The sequence below is a fragment of the Babylonia areolata genome, chromosome 32 (assembly GCF_041734735.1).
Source record: "Babylonia areolata isolate BAREFJ2019XMU chromosome 32, ASM4173473v1, whole genome shotgun sequence".
Lineage (NCBI taxonomy): Eukaryota > Metazoa > Mollusca > Gastropoda > Neogastropoda > Buccinidae > Babylonia > Babylonia areolata.
The window spans coordinates 856,458-879,017 of record NC_134907.1 but is presented as its reverse complement, the minus strand read 5'-3'; the positions used below and the strand labels follow the sequence as shown (position 1 = coordinate 879,017).

General features: G+C 45.1%; 1 protein-coding gene across 2 annotated transcripts in view; it reads left to right on the top strand.

Moving 5' to 3' along the window:
* The window catches only part of LOC143276504 (origin recognition complex subunit 2-like), a 42,803-nt gene extending 40,169 nt beyond the window's left edge, over positions 1-2,634 (top strand). For both annotated transcript variants that reach the window (XM_076581041.1, XM_076581042.1), the window contains exon 13: positions 1,652-2,634. In XM_076581041.1, the coding sequence (XP_076437156.1) occupies positions 1,652-1,732 (81 nt within the window). In that variant the 3' untranslated portion in view covers positions 1,733-2,634. The remainder of the gene's footprint in view (positions 1-1,651) is intronic.
* Positions 2,635-22,560: the final 19,926 nt, after the last annotated feature.

Genomic DNA, 22,560 nt, shown 5'->3' with positions numbered 1-22,560 from the left:
AAATGTCAGTACAGATGGTGAATCTATGTTGGTGACTGTGTGTCTGCCTCAAATGATGACACTGTTTCCATGTGAAATGTCAGTACAGATGGTGAATCTATGTTGGTGACTCTGTCTGCCTCAAATGATGACACTGTTTCCATGTGAAATGTCAGTACAGATGGTGAATCTATGTTGGTGACTGTGTGTCTGCCTCAAATGATGACACTGTTTCCATGTGAAATGTCAGTACAGATGGTGAATCTATGTTGGTGACTGTGTGTCTGCCTCAAATGATGACACTGTTTCCATGTAAAATGTCAGTACAGATGGTGAATCTATGTTGGTGACTGTGTGTCTGCCTCAAATGATGACACTGTTTCCATGTGAAATGTCAGTACAGATGGTGAATCTATGTTGGTGACTGTGTGTCTGCCTCAAATGATGACACTGTTTCCATGTGAAATGTCAGTACAGATGGTGAATCTATGTTGGTGACTGTGTGTCTGCCTCAAATGATGACACTGTTTCCATGTGAAATGTCAGTACAGATGGTGAATCTATGTTGGTGACTGTGTGTCTGCCTCAAATGATGACGCTGTTTCCATGTGAAATGTCAGTACAGATGGTGAATCTATGTTGGTGACTGTGTGTCTGCCTCAAATGATGACACTGTTTCCATGTGAAATGTCAGTACAGATGGTGAATCTATGTTGGTGACTGTGTGTCTGCCTCAAATGATGACACTGTTTCCATGTGAAATGTCAGTACAGATGGTGAATCTATGTTGGTGACTGTGTGTCTGCCTCAAATGATGACACTGTTTCCATGTGAAATGTCAGTACAGATGGTGAATCTATGTTGGTGACTGTGTGTCTGCCTCAAATGATGACACTGTTTCCATGTGAAATGTCACTCAAGGCCCGGCCAGGATTTTGCTGATCCAATTCAAACATTTATCACAGTGTGTAGGTTGTTCCATATATGGTACACCTCATCTGCAAAACACTGCTGCCCCAACCCAGCACACTAGTTGGGCCAGAAACAAGTGCTTTCATGAACACAAGTCCCATTTTGAGGTGCATTATGAAATTATTCACCATGGGGATGTGAAGACAAAGCTGTAACTGAGAGTTTAACTTCTGTCGTTCTTTTGGGGACACTTCTGATGTGGCTCTTTGTCATCTCAGGGTTGTTGATGACAATGATCACTATGAATAAAAATATTTTTTAAAAGAAGAAAAAAAGAAAATGGTAGGTAGATACGATGAATAGTTATTGTGATGATGATAATGACTGATATGTTTGTGTGATACGGCTATGTGATCTGGAGGGTTATTAACGACAATGATAAATGAATAGAAAATAGGTTAAGAAAATAAAGAAAGAAAAATGGTAAATAGATACGATGAACAGTTATTGTGATGAAGACTGTTATGTTGGTGTTGATGTGATATGGCTCTGATCTGAAGGGTAGTTAACGACAATGATAAATGGATATGATGAACAACAAGTTATTGTATTGATAATGACTGATACCTTGGTGTTGATGTGATATGGCTCTGTGATCTGCAGCGTTATAAATGACAGTGATAAATGGATATGATGAATAACTATAGCTATTGTGATGATAATGACTGATGCCTTGATGTTGACATGTTCCCTTTTGCAGAACTACGATGGAGTGGAGCATCTCTTGATACCGATTGAGTCTTCAGCACTGAAAGAGTTCCTTGAGCAGGGAGACCACTGATGGAGCAGCGTTGCTTCCCTTCTTTCAGCGTGCACCAGAGGGAGGGAGTGCTGTGCGTGTAATGTGAGTGACGAGTGCTGGTGTGTCACAAGAAGACATCACAGCACAGTGCTGCTTGACTGTCTTTTGGGCTTTGAAATAATGTTCCGGAAATGGGTACATGTGTGTTTTTGTCTGTTCTCCCGCCATCTGTTTGGCTCATTGAAAGAGAAATGGATAATTTTGAACATGGTTGATCGTGTTCGGAGGAATGACCAGATCTGAACTTGATCCAAACTGCAGGGGTTTTTTTTTTGTTGGTTTTTTCCTTTTTGTGGCATGCACAGAGGACTGGTCCTTGTTGTTTTCTCTGGCCACGCCCCCTCCCCCATGTTGGCCACACCCCTTGCCCAAGTGGCATCACTTTGACAGATAGGCCCTCTAACCATGCACAGAGCACTGGTCCTTGTTTTCTCTGGCCACACCCCCTCCCCCATTTTGGCCACGCCCCTTGCCCAAATGGCACCACTTTGACAGATAGGCCCTCTAACCATGCACAGAGCACTGGTCCTTGTTTCCAACAATCAAATCATGTTTGAAAATATTTATTTGTCAGTTACTCATTTCAATTTTGTTGGGAATTTTCCATGTGAATGAAATCTTGTTAGAGAAGAGAGATGATTTTATCATTGAAGACTTTATATTGGTGTGAATGGTGAATAAATCTTGTATGTATCATTGGAAATCATTCTATAGCTAAGTGCTGATGTGAATGGTAAATAAATCGTGTATGATACGATTGGAAATCATTCTATAGCTAAGTGCTGATGTGAATGGTGAATAAATCTTGCATGTATCATTGGAAATCATTCTATAGCCAAGTACTGGTGTAAAATGATTGCTGAATAAAATACTGCATGTGAAAATAACATGTGTTCCGGTGTGTGTATCTTAACAAATGTTTGTCTGGAAGAGAGGTGAGGTAACAACACATGGAAATGATAAAGACGGGATGATAACAGATTATAAAGATCTTTGTGAAAGAAACCATTGTTACAACGCAAACCTGAACGTGAGGAAGAAACTGCAAGGCAGAGGTGTGCAGTGCTGTTGCTGACCACTCAAGTCTTTTACAGTAGAACTGAATTACTGTCGCTTCAGTGTACGCAGTCCAACCCTACTCTGTCCGTGTGTGATCTGCAGTCAGATCAGTGGGCTTCATGCTCATCGAAGAAGAGAAAGTGACGGCCGTTTTGAGGTGGGCACCGGAAATGTCAACACAGTAGGCCCATCCCAGTGCTTGTGCCTACAAGACATCGAGTCCTCCACTCCCCCTGTCCAGTTGATGACTGATCGCCGATCAAACTTCTTCCCTCTGTGAACTTCAACAACCTGATCTCCATTCCCCTCCACCCCCACTCGTCCAACAATTGTAGGCCCTCTGGTCTTAAGATTGCATCTTTCAACGCGTAGTCTGTTGGTCCAAACTGCAGAGAGAAAAGAACGGCTATTTCTTCTTTTATTGTTGACAACGACATTGATCTACTGTTTATTGTGGAGACGTGGCTCAAGCCCCGTGGAGACGAAGCAGTATGTGCTGATCTTGCCCCCAGTGGTTATGCCATCAAGTCACTCCCTCGTGCCTCTGGTTGTGGCGGTGGTACTGCAGTCATTTACAGGGACACTCTCACTCTGCACCTTACCTTCACTTCCACATTTTCCTTCACACAGTCATCCTTTGAATTGCTTCAAGTGTCCCTCACTTCCCAGCATAGCGTGCTGCACTTCATGTGTGTGTATCGCCCCTGGTCCACCTCTGTTAATAAGTTAACGGAGACCATGTTCTTTGAACAGTTTCCTAATCTTTGGACTGCTGTAACTGTCTTCATGGAAATTTGTCTTTTGGGGGATTTTAACTTTCATGTTGACAGTTCCACTGATGGTAACTTCTAAATATGTACAACCTTTCTCAGACTGTGTGGATCTACCCACAAGCATGATCATACTCTTGATGTGGTGATTGAGAAGCCCAGTGATGGGAGTTTATCGATCGTCTGATGTGAATCATGACAGAGTGACTATTTGTGTGCAGTTAGTGTCCTCGACATAGACCTCCCCTCCTCTGTTACAGTGTATCGTAGTGTGCGCAACATTCGTGCTATAGACAGGGGAGCTTTTCGTGACGACCTGAAACGGCTTCGAGTGCTTTTTGGACTGTTCAGCTGACCAGTACAACACTGCCCTTCAGGCAGCACTGGACAAGCTTGTCCCTGCATCTCATTGCAGGGTGTCGTCCAGGTAGGTGTCATGTCCATGGTTTGGGCTTCTTGGTGAGGAACTGCTAACAGTGAAGAGAGAGGGGCGACATGCAGAAGCACAGTGGAAGGTATCTGGTTTCACTGTCTACAAACAAATCTACCAGAAAGCCAAGAACTTTGTTACCTTTCTTGTGCACAAAGGGAAGACTCTGTTTTTCAACACCAAGATCTCCGAAGCTAAATCAAGCAAAGAACTATATCGCATTACAAACAAGCTTTGTGGCAGAACAAAATCTTCTTTGTTTCCTTCTATCTATCCATTTTCAGTACTGCCCAGTGTCTTCTCCAATTTTTTCTGCTAAAAAATGTTTACCTCGGGAAAGAACTGGATTCACAGTCACTTGTGTCACATCCCTTGGGAAAAGAATTTCAAGGTGTTCCTTTTGTTGCTTTCACACCTGTTTCAGAGACAGATGTACTGTGTTGAAAAAGTCTGCTCCGAAAACATGTGACCTGGACCCCCTTCCCACACCACTACTGTATGAGTGTTTGGATGTTGTTTTGCCTGCACTTACGAGAATTATAAATGATTCTTTAATTTCTGGTGTCTTCCCTGATGTATACAAAACTGCACTTGTTAAGCTCCTGCCAAAGAAAGCCACTCTGGATCACAATGACCTCAAAAGTTTTCACCCTGTATCCAATCTTGCTTTTGTGTCCAAAATTATAGAAAAAACTGTTCTCTACCAACTTGCAGACCATTCAGCATTAAACAGCCTGCTCTCTTCTTTTCAGTCACCATATAGATCTGCACATAGCACTGAAACTGTCAAAAGTGGTTAATGACCTGTTACTGTAAACTGTCTGTGTTAACTTTGCTCGATCTGTCGGCTGCATTTGACACAGTAGATCACAGTATACTCCTTTCAGACTTGAACATGTTTTTGGGATTCACTCAACAGTTCTGAGTTGGTTTTCTTCATACCTGTCCAACCACTTCCAGATTGTCTCTGTTAATAACTAAGTCTGACCCAACCCTGATCCCCTATGGTGTGCCTCAAAGCTATGTCCTAGGCCCCATTCTGTTTGTTCTGTACACTGCCCATCTTTCTGATGTCATTTCTGGCCATTCTGTTCTTCACCACTCTTTTTGCTGATGATACTCAGCTACAAAAGTCTGCAGAACCAAACCAAGTACACAGTCTGATTCTGTCAATGCAGGACTGTATTCGCGATGTTAAATCCTGGATGACATTCAACAAACTAAAGTTAAGTTATGACAAAACTGAAGCTATGATTATTTCCTCTGCAAGAATGTCCACATCTACTTCTTTTCCTGCCTCTGTTGTGGTTGGTGATGCCACAGTTCAGTTTTCTAAATCAGCAAGGAACCTTGGAGTCATTCTTGACTCAAACCTCAGCATGCATGCTCAGGTAGTAAATCTGATACGCACAGTCAATTGTGAACTTCGTCACATTAACTCTATCCATCAGTATCTTTCTGTTGAAACTACAAAAACTCTTATTTCTGCTTTTGTGCTGTCACAAGTTGACTTCTGTAATTCTCTTCTCATAGGCTGCCGACGTAATATTCTTCAGCGAATTCAAAAACTTCAAAACAATGCTGCCCGTCTGACTCTCAGAGTCCCACGTACTGATCACATTTCTCCCCACCTCCACACTCTGCACTGGCTCCCCATTTTCACTGTTAGCAGCGCGAAATTTGGCCAAGCAGAGCAAACCGATAGGCCTAGTTTGCATCAGTTTGACATGGTAAGTATATGTATCACCAAACATTGAGTATAATACAAACTCCTACATACCCGTTTCTTGGACTAAATACATCTTAAAATTTCGTTTTTTGGACCAAATACGCACTACAGGTACAGAATTTGGGACTTTTTTCTCTCTTTTTTTTTTTTTTTTTTTTTTTTTTTTAAAGCCTTTTTGGCATTTCAACGCCCCTTCTTAATATAGAAATAGTTTAGGGTTGCGTACATGCGTATGAAATTTTTTTTAAAAAAGTTCATTCATCAAAATCGAATGGTTTTATTAATGATTTATAGTCATTGTGTAGAAGATTCTTGAACTGGTTAATGGTTTTAGCTGTTTTTGTTGAATTATTCAGTGCATTCCATCCTTTAACTGCTCTAAAGCTAAAAGAAAACTTACGAATATTTGTTCTGCAAAATTTTGTGAAAAGGTTAGTATTTGAACTTCTGGTAACATGGAGTTTGTTAGTAGAAAAGAAGGTGCAGGGGTCAGTGTCAACCATTTTATTAATTATCTTGAATACTTGTATCATGTCTCCTCTATATCTTCTGTATTTTTGTGAATGAAAGTTTAGTTGTCTCAAACGGTTTTGGTAGTCCAAATCTCTTAACTCTGGTATCATTTTAGTTGCTCTCTTTTGCACCTGTTCAACTGCTTTAGACTGTCTTATTAGTCTGGGATACCAAATTATATTGCCATATTCCAAAATTGGTCGAACAATTGCTTTATAGAGGTTGACAATGTGACATAAGGCCTTATTCTTAAATGTACGCCATCCACAGTTGGCCCGATCGGTATTCAGTTATATAAAAGGGGACTTGAGCTGAAACCTCCATGGCGGCATATCTGGTTCTTCAGTGTGACTGCGTGCGAAAACCTAAGTTAGGTAACACAACAGACAAAAATGTCCTTATCCATAATGTAAATGTTCTCTTAATAATACCCAATACTTTATTAGCTTTATTTATCACAGCCTGAATGTGGCCATCAAAAGAAAAATTTTCATCAAATATCACTCCCAGGTCTTTTTCTTTATTGCATTCTGAAATAACATTAGAATTTGTGCCATCAATTTTCATTATATAATTCTTTTTTGGATTATTTCTTCCTAAGTGTAGCACTTTGCATTTAGATACATTAAAATATAGATTCCACATGTTTGACCAATTTTGTAGGTTGTTTAGGTCATACAGAAGCGGCCCTGCAGCGTATAACGTCCTGCTTCGCAGAGGCTGCGCAGCTCTTCGGCCTAGAAGTCAGTCTGAAAAAGACGGAAGTTCTCCACCAGCCTGCCCCACAGGAAGAATTCCACGCTCCTCACATCAACATCGGTGAGACAGAGCTGAAGTCGGTCCACCAGTTCAGCTACCTAGGCTGCACCATCTCGTCTGACGCCAAGATCGACAAGGAGATCGACAACAGACTTGCAAAGGCAAACAGCGCATTCGGCAGGCTGTACAAGAGAGTGTGGAACAACAAACACCTGAAGAAAGACACAAAGATCAGCGTGTACAGAGCTGTTGTACTGCCCACCCTGTTGTATGGCTCCGAAACCTGGGTCACCTACCGGCACCACATACGACTGCTTGATCGCTTCCACCAGCGCTGCCTTCGCACCATCCTCAGCATCCACTGGAGTGACTACATCACAAATGTCGAGGTCCTGGAGCAGGCAAAGACTATCAGCATCGAGGCAGTGCTGCTAAAGACCCAGCTACGTTGGGCAGGGCACGTGTCCAGGATGGAGGACCACCGCCTGCCCAAGATCGCGCTGTATGGCGAACTGTCCACTGGCCACCGTGACAGAGGAGCACCCAAGAAGAGATACAAAGACTCCTTGAAGAAAGCTCTCGGTGCCTGTCACATTGACCATCGCCAGTGGTCCGCAGTAGCCGCTGATCGAGAGACCTGGCGACGCACCATCCACCAAGCTGTCTCCTCCTTCGAAAACAACCGCAGGGCCAGCCTTGAGGACAAACGCAGAAGGAGGAAGAACCACGACGCTGCAGCCGCGAACCCAGACCAGACTTTCCCTTGCAACCGCTGCGGCCGACTCTGCTTTTCCCGCATTGGCCTTGTCAGCCATGAGCGTGCCTGCATCAGACGTGGACAACGCCCTTCCTAGATCTTCGTTAGCGAAGCCAGGCCATGATGATGATGATTAGGTCATTTAGCAAAGCTTTGAATTTAACAGATTGGTTTCTTGTGATGAATGAAGTCCAAAATAAAATAAAAACCAAAGCCCAGCTCTTGTCTTCTCAATGAGAACACTTCGTGTTCCTTAAAATGCAGAAATAAACAATACAATGCGCTTTAAATGGAATACACACATTCAACAGATGACGTTACAAGGCGTCAAGAAGATTTACGTCATAGAACGATGACGAATATTTCGCTGCCATGGATTACTTGTGTAGAATATCACGCACATAAGACTGTGTGTGGAAGACCTCATAGTCAATACTGGGCTTCGTCGATACTCCAAGCAACACCTGGAATCTGTTTACGTGGAATCAAATGCTTGCAGTTTGAGAATGAAATAAGATGTGTGTGTGGAGTTTCCACTCGTCGAGTGCTGACGTGGTTTGGTTCCTCGTGGTTCTGATGATGGCGCAACAACTGAACTCAAGTAAGTCAGTGACTGGCATGGCTTAACACCAGGTAATTAAAGTCAGTGACTGGCATGGCTTAACACCGGGTAATTAAAGTCAGTGACTGGCATGGCTTAACACCAGGTAATTAAAGTCAGTGACTGGCATGGCTTAACACCGGGTAATTAAAGTCAGTGACTGGCATGGCTTAACACCGGGTAATTAAAGTCAGTGACCATCATGGCTTAACACCAGGTAATTAAAGTCAGTGACCATCATGGCTTAACACCGGGTAATTAAAGTCAGTGACTGGCATGGCTTAACACCGGGTAATTAAAGTCAGTGACTGGCATGGCTTAACACCAGGTAATTAAAGTCAGTGACTGGCATGGCTTAACACCAGGTAATTAAAGTCAGTGACTGGCATGGCTTAACACCGGGTAATTAAAGTCAGTGACTGGCATGGCTTAACACCGGGTAATTAAAGTCAGTGACTGGCATGGCTTAACACCAGGTAATTAAAGGCAGTGACCATCATGGCTTAACACCGGGTAATTAAAGTCAGTGACTGGCATGGCTTAACACCGGGTAATTAAAGTCAGTGACTGGCATGGCTTAACACCAGGTAATTGAAGTCAGTGACTGGCATGGCTTAACACCGGGTAATTAAAGTCAGTGACTGGCATGGCTTAACACCGGGTAATTAAAGTCAGTGACTGGCATGGCTTAACACCGGGTAATTAAAGGCAGTGACTGGCATGGCTTAACACCGGGTAATTAAAGTCAGTGACTGGCATGGCTTAACACCAGGTAATTAAAGTCAGTGACTGGCATGGCTTAACACCAGGTAATTAAAGTCAGTGACTGGCATGGCTTAACACCAGGTAATTAAAGTCAGTGACCATCATGGCTTAACACCAGGTAATTAAAGTCAGTGACCATCATGGCTTAACACCAGGTAATTAAAGTCAGTGACCATCATGGCTTAACACCAGGTAATTAAAGTCAGTGACTGGCATGGCTTAACACCAGGTAATTAAAGTCAGTGACTGGCATGGCTTAACACCAGGTAATTAAAGTCAGTGACTGGCATGGCTTAACACCGGGTAATTAAAGTCAGTGACTGGCATGGCTTAACACCGGGTAATTAAAGTCAGTGACTGGCATGGCTTAACACCGGGTAATTAAAGTCAGTGACTGGCATGGCTTAACACCGGGTAATTAAAGTCAGTGACTGGCATGGCTTAACACCAGGTAATTAAAGTCAGTGACTGGCATGGCTTAACACCGGGTAATTAAAGTCAGTGACTGGCATGGCTTAACACCAGGTAATTAAAGTCAGTGACTGGCATGGCTTAACACCGGGTAATTAAAGTCAGTGACTGGCATGGCTTAACACCAGGTAATTAAAGTCAGTGACCATCATGGCTTAACACCAGGTAATTAAAGGCAGTGACTGGCATGCCTTAACACCAGGTAATTAAAGTCAGTGACTGGCATGGCTTAACACCAGGTAATTAAAGTCAGTGACCATCATGGCTTAACACCAGGTAATTAAAGGCAGTGACTGGCATGGCTTAACACCAGGTAATTAAAGTCAGTGACCATCATGGCTTAACACCAGGTAATTAAAGTCAGTGACCATCATGGCTTAACACCAGGTAATTAAAGTCAGTGACTGGCATGGCTTAACACCAGGTAATTAAATTCCGTGACCATCATGGTTTGACACCAGGTAATTAAATTCCGTGACCATCATGGTTTGACACCAGGTAATTAAAGTCAGTGACCATCATGGCTTAACACCAGGTAATTAAATTCCGTGACCATCATGGTTTGACACCAGGTAATTAAAGTCAGTGACCATCATGGCTCAACACCAGGTAATTAAAGTAGTGACCATCATGGCTCAACACCAGGTAATTAAAGTCAGTGACCATCATGGCTCAACACCAGGTAATTAAAGTCAGTGACCATCATGGTTTGACACCAGGTAATTAAAGTCAGTGACCATCATGGCTCAACACCAGGTAATTAAAGTAGTGACCATCATGGCTTGACACCAGGTAATTAAAGTAGTGACCATCATGGCTTGACACCAGGTAATTAAAGTAGTGACCATCGTGGCTCAACACCAGGTAATTAAAGTCAGTGACCATCATGGCTTAACACCAGGTAATAAAAGTAGTGACCATCATGGCTCAACACCAGGTAATAAAAGTAGTGACCATCATGGCTCAACACCAGGTAATAAAAGTAGTGACCATCATGGCTCAACACCAGGTAATTAAAGTAGTGACCATCATGGCTTGACACCAGGTAATTAAAGTAGTGACCATCATGGCTTGACACCAGGTAATTAAAGTCAGTGACCATCATGGCTCAACACCAGGTAATTAAAGTAGTGACCATCATGGCTCAACACCAGGTAATAAAAGTAGTGACCATCATGGCTCAACACCAGGTAATTAAAGTAGTGACCATCATGGCTTGACACCAGGTAATTAAATTAGAACCCATCATGGCTCAACACCAGGTAATTAAAGTCAGTGACCATCGTGGTTCAACACCAGGTAATTAAAGTAGTGACCATCATGGCTCAACACCAGGTAATTAAAGTAGTGACCATCATGGCTCAACACCAGGTAATTAAAGTAGTGACCATCATGGCTCAACACCAGGTAATTAAAGTCAGTGACCATCGTGGCTCAACACCAGGTAATTAAAGTAGTGACCATCATGGCTCAACACCAGGTAATTAAAGCAGTGACCATCATGGCTCAACACCAGGTAATTAAAGTTGTGACCATCATGGCTTGACACCAGGTGGAAAGAGGTGATGAGATGACTTAGACAGGGAAAGATATGAAAAGTGGCAGAGGTTAAAAGGAAAAGCTTGTGAAAGACTGGGCTGACTGAGAGTAAAACGTAACGATCTCAAACATTCCTATAACCGGATAAAACCTGCTCTATCGGAGTAAAAAAAAAAAAAAAAAATCTAATCAAAAATTTATTCTAAAGACAAGTACGGGTTTAGTGGAAACTGGTCAGAAAACTTTCGAAAGATCATTTGTCTTGTTGTTGGAGGCTCGACAAGTTTGTGATGGACAGGAACTTCGTTTCCGCACGAACACTATAGTTGTTTTTTGGTGTGTTTTTTTTTTTGGGGGGGGGGGGGGGCGGGGGGGGGGGGGGGTGCAATATTTTGAACGAAGGGCATTCAAACGATGTGTGTGTAGGTGGGTGGGGGGAGTTACTGCTGTCTCTCATGTCTGTTCTCTGTGTTGTCTGTAGTGTGTGAGTTGTCTGTGTGATGCGATGTCGTGTGATGTGACGTGGTGTGATGCAGTGTGGTGTGGGGTGATGTGACGTGACGTGGTGTGATGTGATGTGACGTGACGTGGTGTGATGTGGTGTGACGTGGTATGATGTGACGTGACATGGAGTGATGTGATGTGACGTGGTGTGATGCGGTGCGGTGTGATGTGACGTGACGTGGTGTGATGTGAAGTGACGTGGTGTGATGTGACGTGACGTGGTGTGATGTGGTGTGACGTGGTATGATGTGACGTGACATGGAGTGATGTGATGTGACGTGGTGTGATGCGGTGCGGTGTGATGTGACGTGACGTGGTGTGATCTGATTTGACGTGGTGTGATGCAGTGTGACGTGGTGTGGTGTGATGTGACGTGGTGTGATGCATTGTGACGTGGTGTGATGCGGTGTGACGTGGTGTGATGCAGTATGGTGTGATGTGACGTGGTGTGATTTTGTGTGATGTGACGTGGTGTGGTGTGATGTGGTGTGATGTGACGTGGTGTGATGCAGTGTGACGTGGTGTGATGCAGTGTGACGTAGTGTGATGACGTGGTGTGATGCAGTGTGACGTGGTGTGATGCAGTATGGTGTGATGTGACGTGGTGTGATTTTGTGTGATGTGACGTGATGTGATGTGACGTGGTGTGATGTGACGTGGTGTGATATAGTGTGGTGTGATGTGACGCGATATGATGTGTGTTGCAGTGTAGTGTGATGTGATATGAAGCGATATGATGAGGTGTGATGCAGTGTGATTTGGTGTGAGATGACTATGTGGTGTGGTGTGGTGTGATGTGGTGTTGTGTACGGGTATGAGGAGATGTAATGTGGGGTACGGGAGTGATGTTCGATGTGTAATATGTTGTGTGATGTGGTGTTGTGTGATGTGCTGTGTAGGGGCAAGACGTGATTTGGTGTGGTGTACAGTTATAGCGTGATATGGTGTGATGTCGTGTTGTGTGATATGGTGTGATGTGGTGTGGTGTACGGGTGTGATGTGGTGTGGTGTGATGTGGTGTACGAGTGTGATGTGGTGTGGTGTACGGGTGTGATGTGATATGGTGTGGTGTACGGATGTGATGTGATATGGTGTGATGTGATATGGTGTGGTGTACGGGTGTGATGTGATATGGTGTGATGTGATATGGTGTGGTGTACGGGTGTGATGTGGTGTACGGGTATGGTGTGGTGTGGTGTACGGGTATGGCGTGTGATATGGTGTGATGTGGTGTGGTGTAAAGGTATGTCGTGATATGATGTGGTGTGGTGTACGGGTGTGATGTGGTATGGTGTGGTGTGGTGTACGGGTGTGATGTGTTATGGTGTGGTGTGGTGTACGGGTATGATGTGATGTGGTGTGGTGTACAGGTATGATGTGATATGGTGTGGTGTACGGGTATGATGTGATGTGGTGTGGTGTACGGGTATGGTATGATATGGTGTGATGTGGTGTGATGTGGTGTGGTGTACGGGTATGATGTGATATGGTGTGATGTGGTGTGGTGTACGGGCATGATGTGATATGGTGTGGTGTACGGGTATGGTGTGATGTGGTGTGGTGTACAGGTATGGTGTGATGTGGTGTGGTGTACGGGTATGATGTGATATGGTGTGGTGTACAGGTATGGTGTGATGTGGTGTGGTGTACAGGTATGGTGTGATGTGGTGTGATATGGTGTGATGTGGTGTGGTGTACAGGTATGGTGTGATGTGGTGTGGTGTACAGGTATGGTGTGATGTGGTGTGATATGGTGTGGTGTACAGGTATGGTGTGATGTGGTGTGATATGGTGTGGTGTACAGGTATGGTGTGATGTGGTGTGATATGGTGTGGTGTACAGGTATGGTGTGATGTGGTGTGGTGTACAGGTATGGTGTGATGTGGTGTGATATGGTGTGGTGTACAGGTATGGTGTGATGTGGTGTGGTGTACAGGTATGGTGTGATGTGGTGTGGTGTACGGGTATGGTGTGATGTGGTGTGGTGTACAGGTATGATGTGATATGGTGTGATGTGGTGTGGTGTACGGGCATGATGTGATATGGTGTGATGTGGTGTGGTGTACGGGTATGGTGTGATGTGGTGTGGTGTACAGGTATGATGTGATATGGTGTGATGTGGTGTGGTGTACAGGTATGATGTGATATGGTGTGATGTGGTGTGGTGTACAGGCATGATGTGATATGGTGTGATGTACAGGCATGATGTGATATGGTGTGATGTGGTGTGGTGTACGGGTATGGTGTGATGTGGTGTGGTGTGATGTACGGGTGTGGTGTGGTGTGGTGTGGTGTGTGATATGGTGTGGTGTGTGTTGTGTGATATGGTGTGATGTGGTGTGGTGTACGGGTGTGACGTGATATGGTGTGGTGTAGTTTGGTGTACGGATGTGATGTGATCTGGTGTGATGTGGTGTGGTGTAAAGGTATGGCGTGATATGGTGTGATGTGGTGTGGTGTAAAGGTATGGCATGATGTGGTGTGGTGTAAAGGTATGGCATGATATGGTGTGATGTGGTGTGGTGTAAAGGTATGGCATGATATGGTGTCATGTGGTGTGGTGTAAAGGTATGGCATGATATGGTGTGATGTGGTGTGGTGTAAAGGTATGGCGTGATATGGTGTGATGTGGTGTGGTGTAAAGGTATGGCATGATATGGTGTGATTTGGTGTGGTGTAAAGGTATGGCATGATATGGTGTCATGTGGTGTGGTGTAAAGGTATGGCATGATATGGTGTGATGTGGTGTGGTGTAAAGGTATGGCATGATATGGTGTGATGTGGTTTGGTGTAAAGGTATGGCATGATATGGTGTGATGTGGTTTGGTGTAAAGGTATGGCATGATATGGTGTGATGTGGTGTGGTGTAAAGGTATGGCATGATATGGTGTGATGTGGTGTGGTGTAAAGGTATGGCATGATATGGTGTGATGTGGTGTGGTGTAAAGGTATGGCGTGATATGGTGTGGTGTAAAGGTATGGCATGATATGGTGTGATGTGGTGTGGTGTAAAGGTATGGCATGATATGATGTGGTGTGGTGTAAAGGTATGGCGTGATATGGTGTGATGTGGTGTGGTGTAAAGGTATGGCATGATATGGTGTGATGTGGTGTGGTGTAAAGGTATGGCATGATATGGTGTGATGTGGTGTGGTGTAAAGGTATGGCATGATATGGTGTGTTGTGGTGTGGTGTAAAGGTATGGCATGATATGGTGTGATGTGGTGTGGTGTAAAGGTATGGCGTGATATGGTGTGGTGTAAAGGTATGGCATGATATGGTGTGATGTGGTGTGGTGTAAAGGTATGGCGTGATATGGTGTGATTTGGTGTGGTGTAAAGGTATGGCATGATATGGTGTGATTTGGTGTGGTGTAAAGGTATGGCATGATATGGTGTGATGTGGTGTGGTGTAAAGGTATGGCGTGATATGGTGTGGTGTAAAGGTATGGCATGATATGGTGTGATGTGGTGTGGTGTAAAGGTATGGCATGATATGGTGTGATGTGGTGTGGTGTAAAGGTATGGCATGATATGGTGTGATGTGGTGTGGTGTAAAGGTATGGCATGATATGGTGTGATGTGGTGTGGTGTAAAGGTATGGCATGATATGGTGTGATGTGGTGTGGTGTAAAGGTATGGCGTGATATGGTGTCATGTGGTGTGGTGTAAAGGTATGGCGTGATATGGTGTGATTTGGTGTGGTGTACGGGTATGGTGTGATGTGGTGTGGTGTACAGGCATGATGTGATATGGTGTGATGTGGTGTGGTGTACGGGTATGATGTGATATGGTGTGATGTGGTGTGGTGTACGGGTATGATGTGATATGGTGTGATGTACGGGCATGATGTGATATGGTGTGATGTGGTGTGGTGTACGGGTATGGTGTGATGTGGTGTGATGTGGTGTGGTGTACGGGTATGGTGTGATGTGGTGTGGTGTGTGATATGGTGTGATGTGTGGTGTGTGTTGTGTGATATGGTGTGATGTGGTGTGGTGTACGGGTGTGACGTGATATGGTGTGGTGTAGTTTGGTGTACGGATGTGATGTGATCTGGTGTGATGTGGTGTGTTGTAAAGGTATGGCGTGATATGGTGTGATGTGGTGTGGTGTAAAGGTATGGCATGATATGGTGTGATGTGGTGTGGTGTAAAGGTATGGCATGATATGGTGTGATGTGGTGTGGTGTAAAGGTATGGCGTGATATGGTGTGATGTGGTGTGGTGTAAAGGTATGGCATGATATGGTGTGATTTGGTGTGGTGTAAAGGTATGGCATGATATGGTGTCATGTGGTGTGGTGTAAAGGTATGGCATGATATGGTGTGATGTGGTGTGGTGTAAAGGTATGGCATGATATGGTGTGATGTGGTTTGGTGTAAAGGTATGGCATGATATGGTGTGATGTGGTTTGGTGTAAAGGTATGGCATGATATGGTGTGATGTGGTGTGGTGTAAAGGTATGGCATGATATGGTGTGATGTGGTGTGGTGTAAAGGTATGGCATGATATGGTGTGATGTGGTGTGGTGTAAAGGTATGGCGTGATATGGTGTGGTGTAAAGGTATGGCATGATATGGTGTGATGTGGTGTGGTGTAAAGGTATGGCATGATATGGTGTGATGTGGTGTGGTGTAAAGGTATGGCGTGATATGGTGTGATGTGGTGTGGTGTAAAGGTATGGCATGATATGGTGTGATGTGGTGTGGTGTAAAGGTATGGCATGATATGGTGTGATGTGGTGTGGTGTAAAGGTATGGCATGATATGGTGTGTTGTGGTGTGGTGTAAAGGTATGGCATGATATGGTGTGATGTGGTGTGGTGTAAAGGTATGGCGTGATATGGTGTGGTGTAAAGGTATGGCATGATATGGTGTGATGTGGTGTGGTGTAAAGGTATGGCGTGATATGGTGTGATTTGGTGTGGTGTAAAGGTATGGCATGATATGGTGTGATTTGGTGTGGTGTAAAGGTATGGCATGATATGGTGTGATGTGGTGTGGTGTAAAGGTATGGCGTGATATGGTGTGGTGTAAAGGTATGGCATGATATGGTGTGATGTGGTGTGGTGTAAAGGTATGGCATGATATGGTGTGATGTGGTGTGGTGTAAAGGTATGGCATGATATGGTGTGATGTGGTGTGGTGTAAAGGTATGGCATGATATGGTGTGATGTGGTGTGGTGTAAAGGTATGGCATGATATGGTGTGATGTGGTGTGGTGTAAAGGTATGGCGTGATATGGTGTCATGTGGTGTGGTGTAAAGGTATGGCGTGATATGGTGTGATTTGGTGTGGTGTACGGGTATGGTGCGATGTGGTGTGGTGTACAGGCATGATGTGATATGGTGTGATGTGGTGTGGTGTACGGGTATGATGTGATATGGTGTGATGTGGTGTGGTGTACGGGTATGATGTGATATGGTGTGATGTACGGGCATGATGTGATATGGTGTGATGTGGTGTGGTGTACGGGTATGGTGTGATGTGGTGTGATGTGGTGTGGTGTACGGGTATGGTGTGATGTGGTGTGGTGTGTGATATGGTGTGATGTGTGGTGTGTGTTGTGTGATATGGTGTGATGTGGTGTGGTGTACGGGTGTGACGTGATATGGTGTGGTGTAGTTTGGTGTACGGATGTGATGTGATCTGGTGTGATGTGGTGTGGTGTAAAGGTATGGCGTGATATGGTGTGATGTGGTGTGGTGTAAAGGTATGGCATGATATGGTGTGATGTGGTGTGGTGTAAAGGTATGGCATGATATGGTGTCATGTGGTGTGGTGTAAAGGTATGGCATGATATGGTGTGATGTGGTGTGGTGTAAAGGTATGGCGTGATATGGTGTGATGTGGTGTGGTGTAAAGGTATGGCATGATATGGTGTGATTTGGTGTGGTGTAAAGGTATGGCATGATATGGTGTCATGTGGTGTGGTGTAAAGGTATGGCATGATATGGTGTGATGTGGTGTGGTGTAAAGGTATGGCATGATATGGTGTGATGTGGTTTGGTGTAAAGGTATGGCATGATATTGTGTGATGTGGTGTGGTGTAAAGGTATGGCATGATATGGTGTGATGTGGTGTGGTGTAAAGGTATGGCATGATATGGTGTGATGTGGTGTGGTGTAAAGGTATGGCATGATATGGTGTGATGTGGTGTGGTGTAAAGGTATGGCGTGATATGGTGTGGTGTAAAGGTATGGCATGATATGGTGTGATGTGGTGTGGTGTAAAGGTATGGCATGATATGGTGTGATGTGGTGTGGTGTAAAGGTATGGCGTGATATGGTGTGATGTGGTGTGGTGTAAAGGTATGGCATGATATGGTGTGATGTGGTGTGGTGTAAAGGTATGGCATGATATGGTGTGATGTGGTGTGGTGTAACGGTATGGCATGATATGGTGTGATGTGGTGTGGTGTAAAGGTATGGCATGATATGGTGTGTTGTGTGGTGTAAAGGTATGGCATGATATGGTGTGATGTGGTGTGGTGTAAAGGTATGGCGTGATATGGTGTGGTGTAAAGGTATGGCATGATATGGTGTGATGTGGTGTGGTGTAAAGGTATGGCGTGATATGGTGTGATTTGGTGTGGTGTAAAGGTATGGCATGATATGGTGTGATTTGGTGTGGTGTAAAGGTATGGCATGATATGGTGTGATGTGGTGTGGTGTAAAGGTATGGCGTGATATGGTGTGGTGTAAAGGTATGGCATGATATGGTGTGATGTGGTGTGGTGTAAAGGTATGGCATGATATGGTGTGATGTGGTGTGGTGTAAAGGTATGGCATGATATGGTGTGATGTGGTGTGGTGTAAAGGTATGGCATGATATGGTGTGATGTGGTTTGGTGTAAAGGTATGGTGTGATGTGGTGTGGTGTAAAGGTATGGCGTGATATGGTGTCATGTGGTGTGGTGTAAAGGTATGGCGTGATATGGTGTGATTTGGTGTGGTGTACGGGTATGGTGTGATGTGGTGTGGTGTACAGGCATGATGTGATATGGTGTGATGTGGTGTGGTGTACGGGTATGATGTGATATGGTGTGATGTGGTGTGGTGTACGGGTATGATGTGATATGGTGTGATGTACGGGCATGATGTGATATGGTGTGATGTGGTGTGGTGTACGGGTATGGTGTGATGTGGTGTGATGTGGTGTGGTGTACGGGTATGGTGTGATGTGGTGTGGTGTGTGATATGGTGTGATGTGTGGTGTGTGTTGTGTGATATGGTGTGATGTGGTGTGGTGTACGGGTGTGACGTGATATGGTGTGGTGTAGTTTGGTGTACGGATGTGATGTGATCTGGTGTGATGTGGTGTGGTGTAAAGGTATGGCGTGATATGGTGTGATGTGGTGTGGTGTAAAGGTATGGCATGATATGGTGTGATGTGGTGTGGTGTAAAGGTATGGCATGATATGGTGTGATGTGGTGTGGTGTAAAGGTATGGCATGATATGGTGTCATGTGGTGTGGTGTAAAGGTATGGCATGATATGGTGTGATGTGGTGTGGTGTAAAGGTATGGCGTGATATGGTGTGATGTGGTGTGGTGTAAAGGTATGGCATGATATGGTGTCATGTGGTGTGGTGTAAAGGTATGGCATGATATGGTGTGATGTGGTGTGGTGTAAAGGTATGGCATGATATGGTGTGATGTGGTTTGGTGTAAAGGTATGGCATGATATGGTGTGATGTGGTTTGGTGTAAAGGTATGGCATGATATGGTGTGATGTGTTGTGGTGTAAAGGTATGGCATGATATGGTGTGATGTGGTGTGGTGTAAAGGTATGGCATGATATGGTGTGATGTGGTGTGGTGTAAAGGTATGGCATGATATGGTGTGATGTGGTGTGGTGTAAAGGTATGGCGTGATATGGTGTGGTGTAAAGGTATGGCATGATATGGTGTGATGTGGTGTGGTGTAAAGGTATGGCATGATATGGTGTGATGTGGTGTGGTGTAAAGGTATGGCGTGATATGGTGTGATGTGGTGTGGTGTAAAGGTATGGCATGATATGGTGTGATGTGGTGTGGTGTAAAGGTATGGCATGATATGGTGTGATGTGGTGTGGTGTAAAGGTATGGCATGATATGGTGTGATGTGGTTTGGTGTAAAGGTATGGCATGATATGGTGTGTTGTGGTGTGGTGTAAAGGTATGGCATGATATGGTGTGATGTGGTGTGGTGTAAAGGTATGGCGTGATATGGTGTGGTGTAAAGGTATGGCATGATATGGTGTGATGTGGTGTGGTGTAAAGGTATGGCGTGATATGGTGTGATTTGGTGTGGTGTAAAGGTATGGCATGATATGGTGTGATTTGGTGTGGTGTAAAGGTATGGCATGATATGGTGTGATGTGGTGTGGTGTAAAGGTATGGCGTGATATGGTGTGGTGTAAAGGTATGGCATGATATGGTGTGATGTGGTGTGGTGTAAAGGTATGGCATGATATGGTGTGATGTGGTGTGGTGTAAAGGTATGGCATGATATGGTGTGATGTGGTGTGGTGTAAAGGTATGGCATGATATGGTGTGATGTAAAGGTATGGCGTGATATGGTGTCATGTGGTGTGGTGTAAAGGTATGGCGTGATATGGTGTGATTTGGTGTGGTGTACGAGTGTGATGTGATATGATGTGATGTGGTGTGGTGTACTGGTGTGATGTGATATGGTGTGGTGTGGTGTGGTGTGGTGTACGGGTGTGATGTGATATGGTGTGGTGTGGTGTGGTGTGGTGTACGGGTGTGATGTGATATGGTGTGGTGTGGTGTGGTGTACGGGTGTGATGTGATATGGTGTGATATGGTGTGATGTAGTGTGGTGTACGGTATAGTGTGATATGGTGTGGTGTACGGGTGTAGTCTGATGTGGTGTGGTGTACGGGTGTGGTGTGGTGTGGTGTGGTGTACGGGTGTGATGTGGTGTGGTGTACGGGTGTGATGTGATGTGGTGTACGGGTATGTGGTGTGATGTGGTTTGTTGTACTGGTATGATGTGATATGATGTGATGTGGTGTGGTATACGGGTATGATGTGATGTGGTATGGTGTACGGGTGTGATGTGATGTGGTGTGGTGTGCTGTTGTGTGATGAGGTGTGGTGTGGTGTACGGGTGTGATGTGATGTGGTGTGGTGTGCTGTTGTGTGATGAGGTGTGATGTGGTGTGGTGTACGAGTGTGATGTGATGTGGTGTGGTGTGCTGTTGTGTGATGAGGTGTGATGTGGTGTGGTGTGGTGTACGGGTGTGATGTGATGTGGTGTGGTGTGCTGTTGTGTGATGAGGTGTGATGTGGTGTGGTGTACGAGTGTGATGTGATGTGGTGTGGTGTGCTGTTGTGTGATGAGGTGTGATGTGGTGTGGTGTGGTGTACGGGTGTGATGCGATGTGGCGTGGTGTGCTGTTGTGTGATGAGGTGTGATGTGGTGTGGCGTGGTGTACGGGTGTGATGTGGTGTGGTGTGCTGTTGTGTGATGAGGTGTGATGTGGTGTGGTGTGGTGTACGGGTGTGATGTGATGTGGTGTGGTGTGCTGTTGTGTGATGAGGTGTGATGTGGTGTGGTGTGGTGTACGGGTGTGATGTGATGTGGTGTGGTGTGCTGTTGTGTGATGAGGTGTGATGTGGTGTGGTGTGGTGTACGGGTGTGATGTGATGTGGTGTGGTGTGCTGTTGTGTGATGAGGTGTGATGTGGTGTGGCGTGGTGTACGGGTGTGATGTGATGTGGTGTGGTGTGCTGTTGTGTGATGAGGTGTGGTGTGGTGTACGGGTGTGATGTGATGTGGTGTGGTGTGCTGTTGTGTGATGAGGTGTGATGTGGTGTGGTGTACGAGTATGGTGTGATATGGTTTGATGTGGTGTTGTGTACGGGTGTGATGTGATATGTGGTGTGATGCAGTTTGATGTGGTGTGGTGTGATGTGTGATGCAGTTTGATGTGGTGTGGTGTGATATAGTCTGATGTGGTGTGATGTGGTGTGATATAGTCTGATGTGATGTGGTGTGATATAGTCTGATGTGGTGTGATGTGGTGTGATATAGTCTGATGTGATGTGGTGTGATATAGTCTGATGTGGTGTGATGTGATGTGGTGTGATATAATCTGATGTGATGTGGTGTGATGTGATGTGGTGTGATATAGTCTGATGTGATGTGATCTGGTGTGATGTGATATAGTCTGATGTGGTGTGATGTGATGTGGTGTGATATAATCTGATGTGATGTGGTGTGATGTGATGTGGTGTGATATAGTCTGATGTGATGTGATCTGGTGTGATGTGATGTGGTGTGAAGTGACGTATGTGATGTGGGTTGTGAAATGGCGTGAAGCAGTGTAGTGGCGTGACTTGACGTGGTGTGAAGCACAGTGTTGTGGCGTGACTTGACGTGGTGTGAAGCAGTGTGTTGTGGCGTGACATGACGTGGTGTGAAGCACAGTGTTGTGGCGTGACTTGACGTGGTGTGAAGCACAGTGTAGTGGCGTGACTTGACGTGGTGTGAAGCACAGTGTAGTGGCGTGACTTGACGTGGTGTGAAGCACAGTGTAGTGGCGTGACATGACGTGGTGTGAAGCACAGTGTTGTGGCGTGACTTGACGTGGTGTGAAGCACAGTGTTGTGGCGTGACTTGACGTGGTGTGAAGCACAGTGTTGTGGCGTGACTTGACGTGGTGTGAAGCACAGTGTAGTGGCGTGACTTGACGTGGTGTGAAGCACAGTGTAGTGGCGTGACGGTGACGGCGTGACGTGTGTTAAGGCATCCTGTGCCCGAAGCACCATGTGCCTGACGGCGGGCAGTGCAAGGAGTGTGGCAGCAGTCAGTACGTGGCTGGACACCGCTGCAGAGACTGTGGGCACTGCCTCCTGCAGGCCTGTGCCGACGTCAACGGCTTCTGTAAGCCCAGCAGCTTC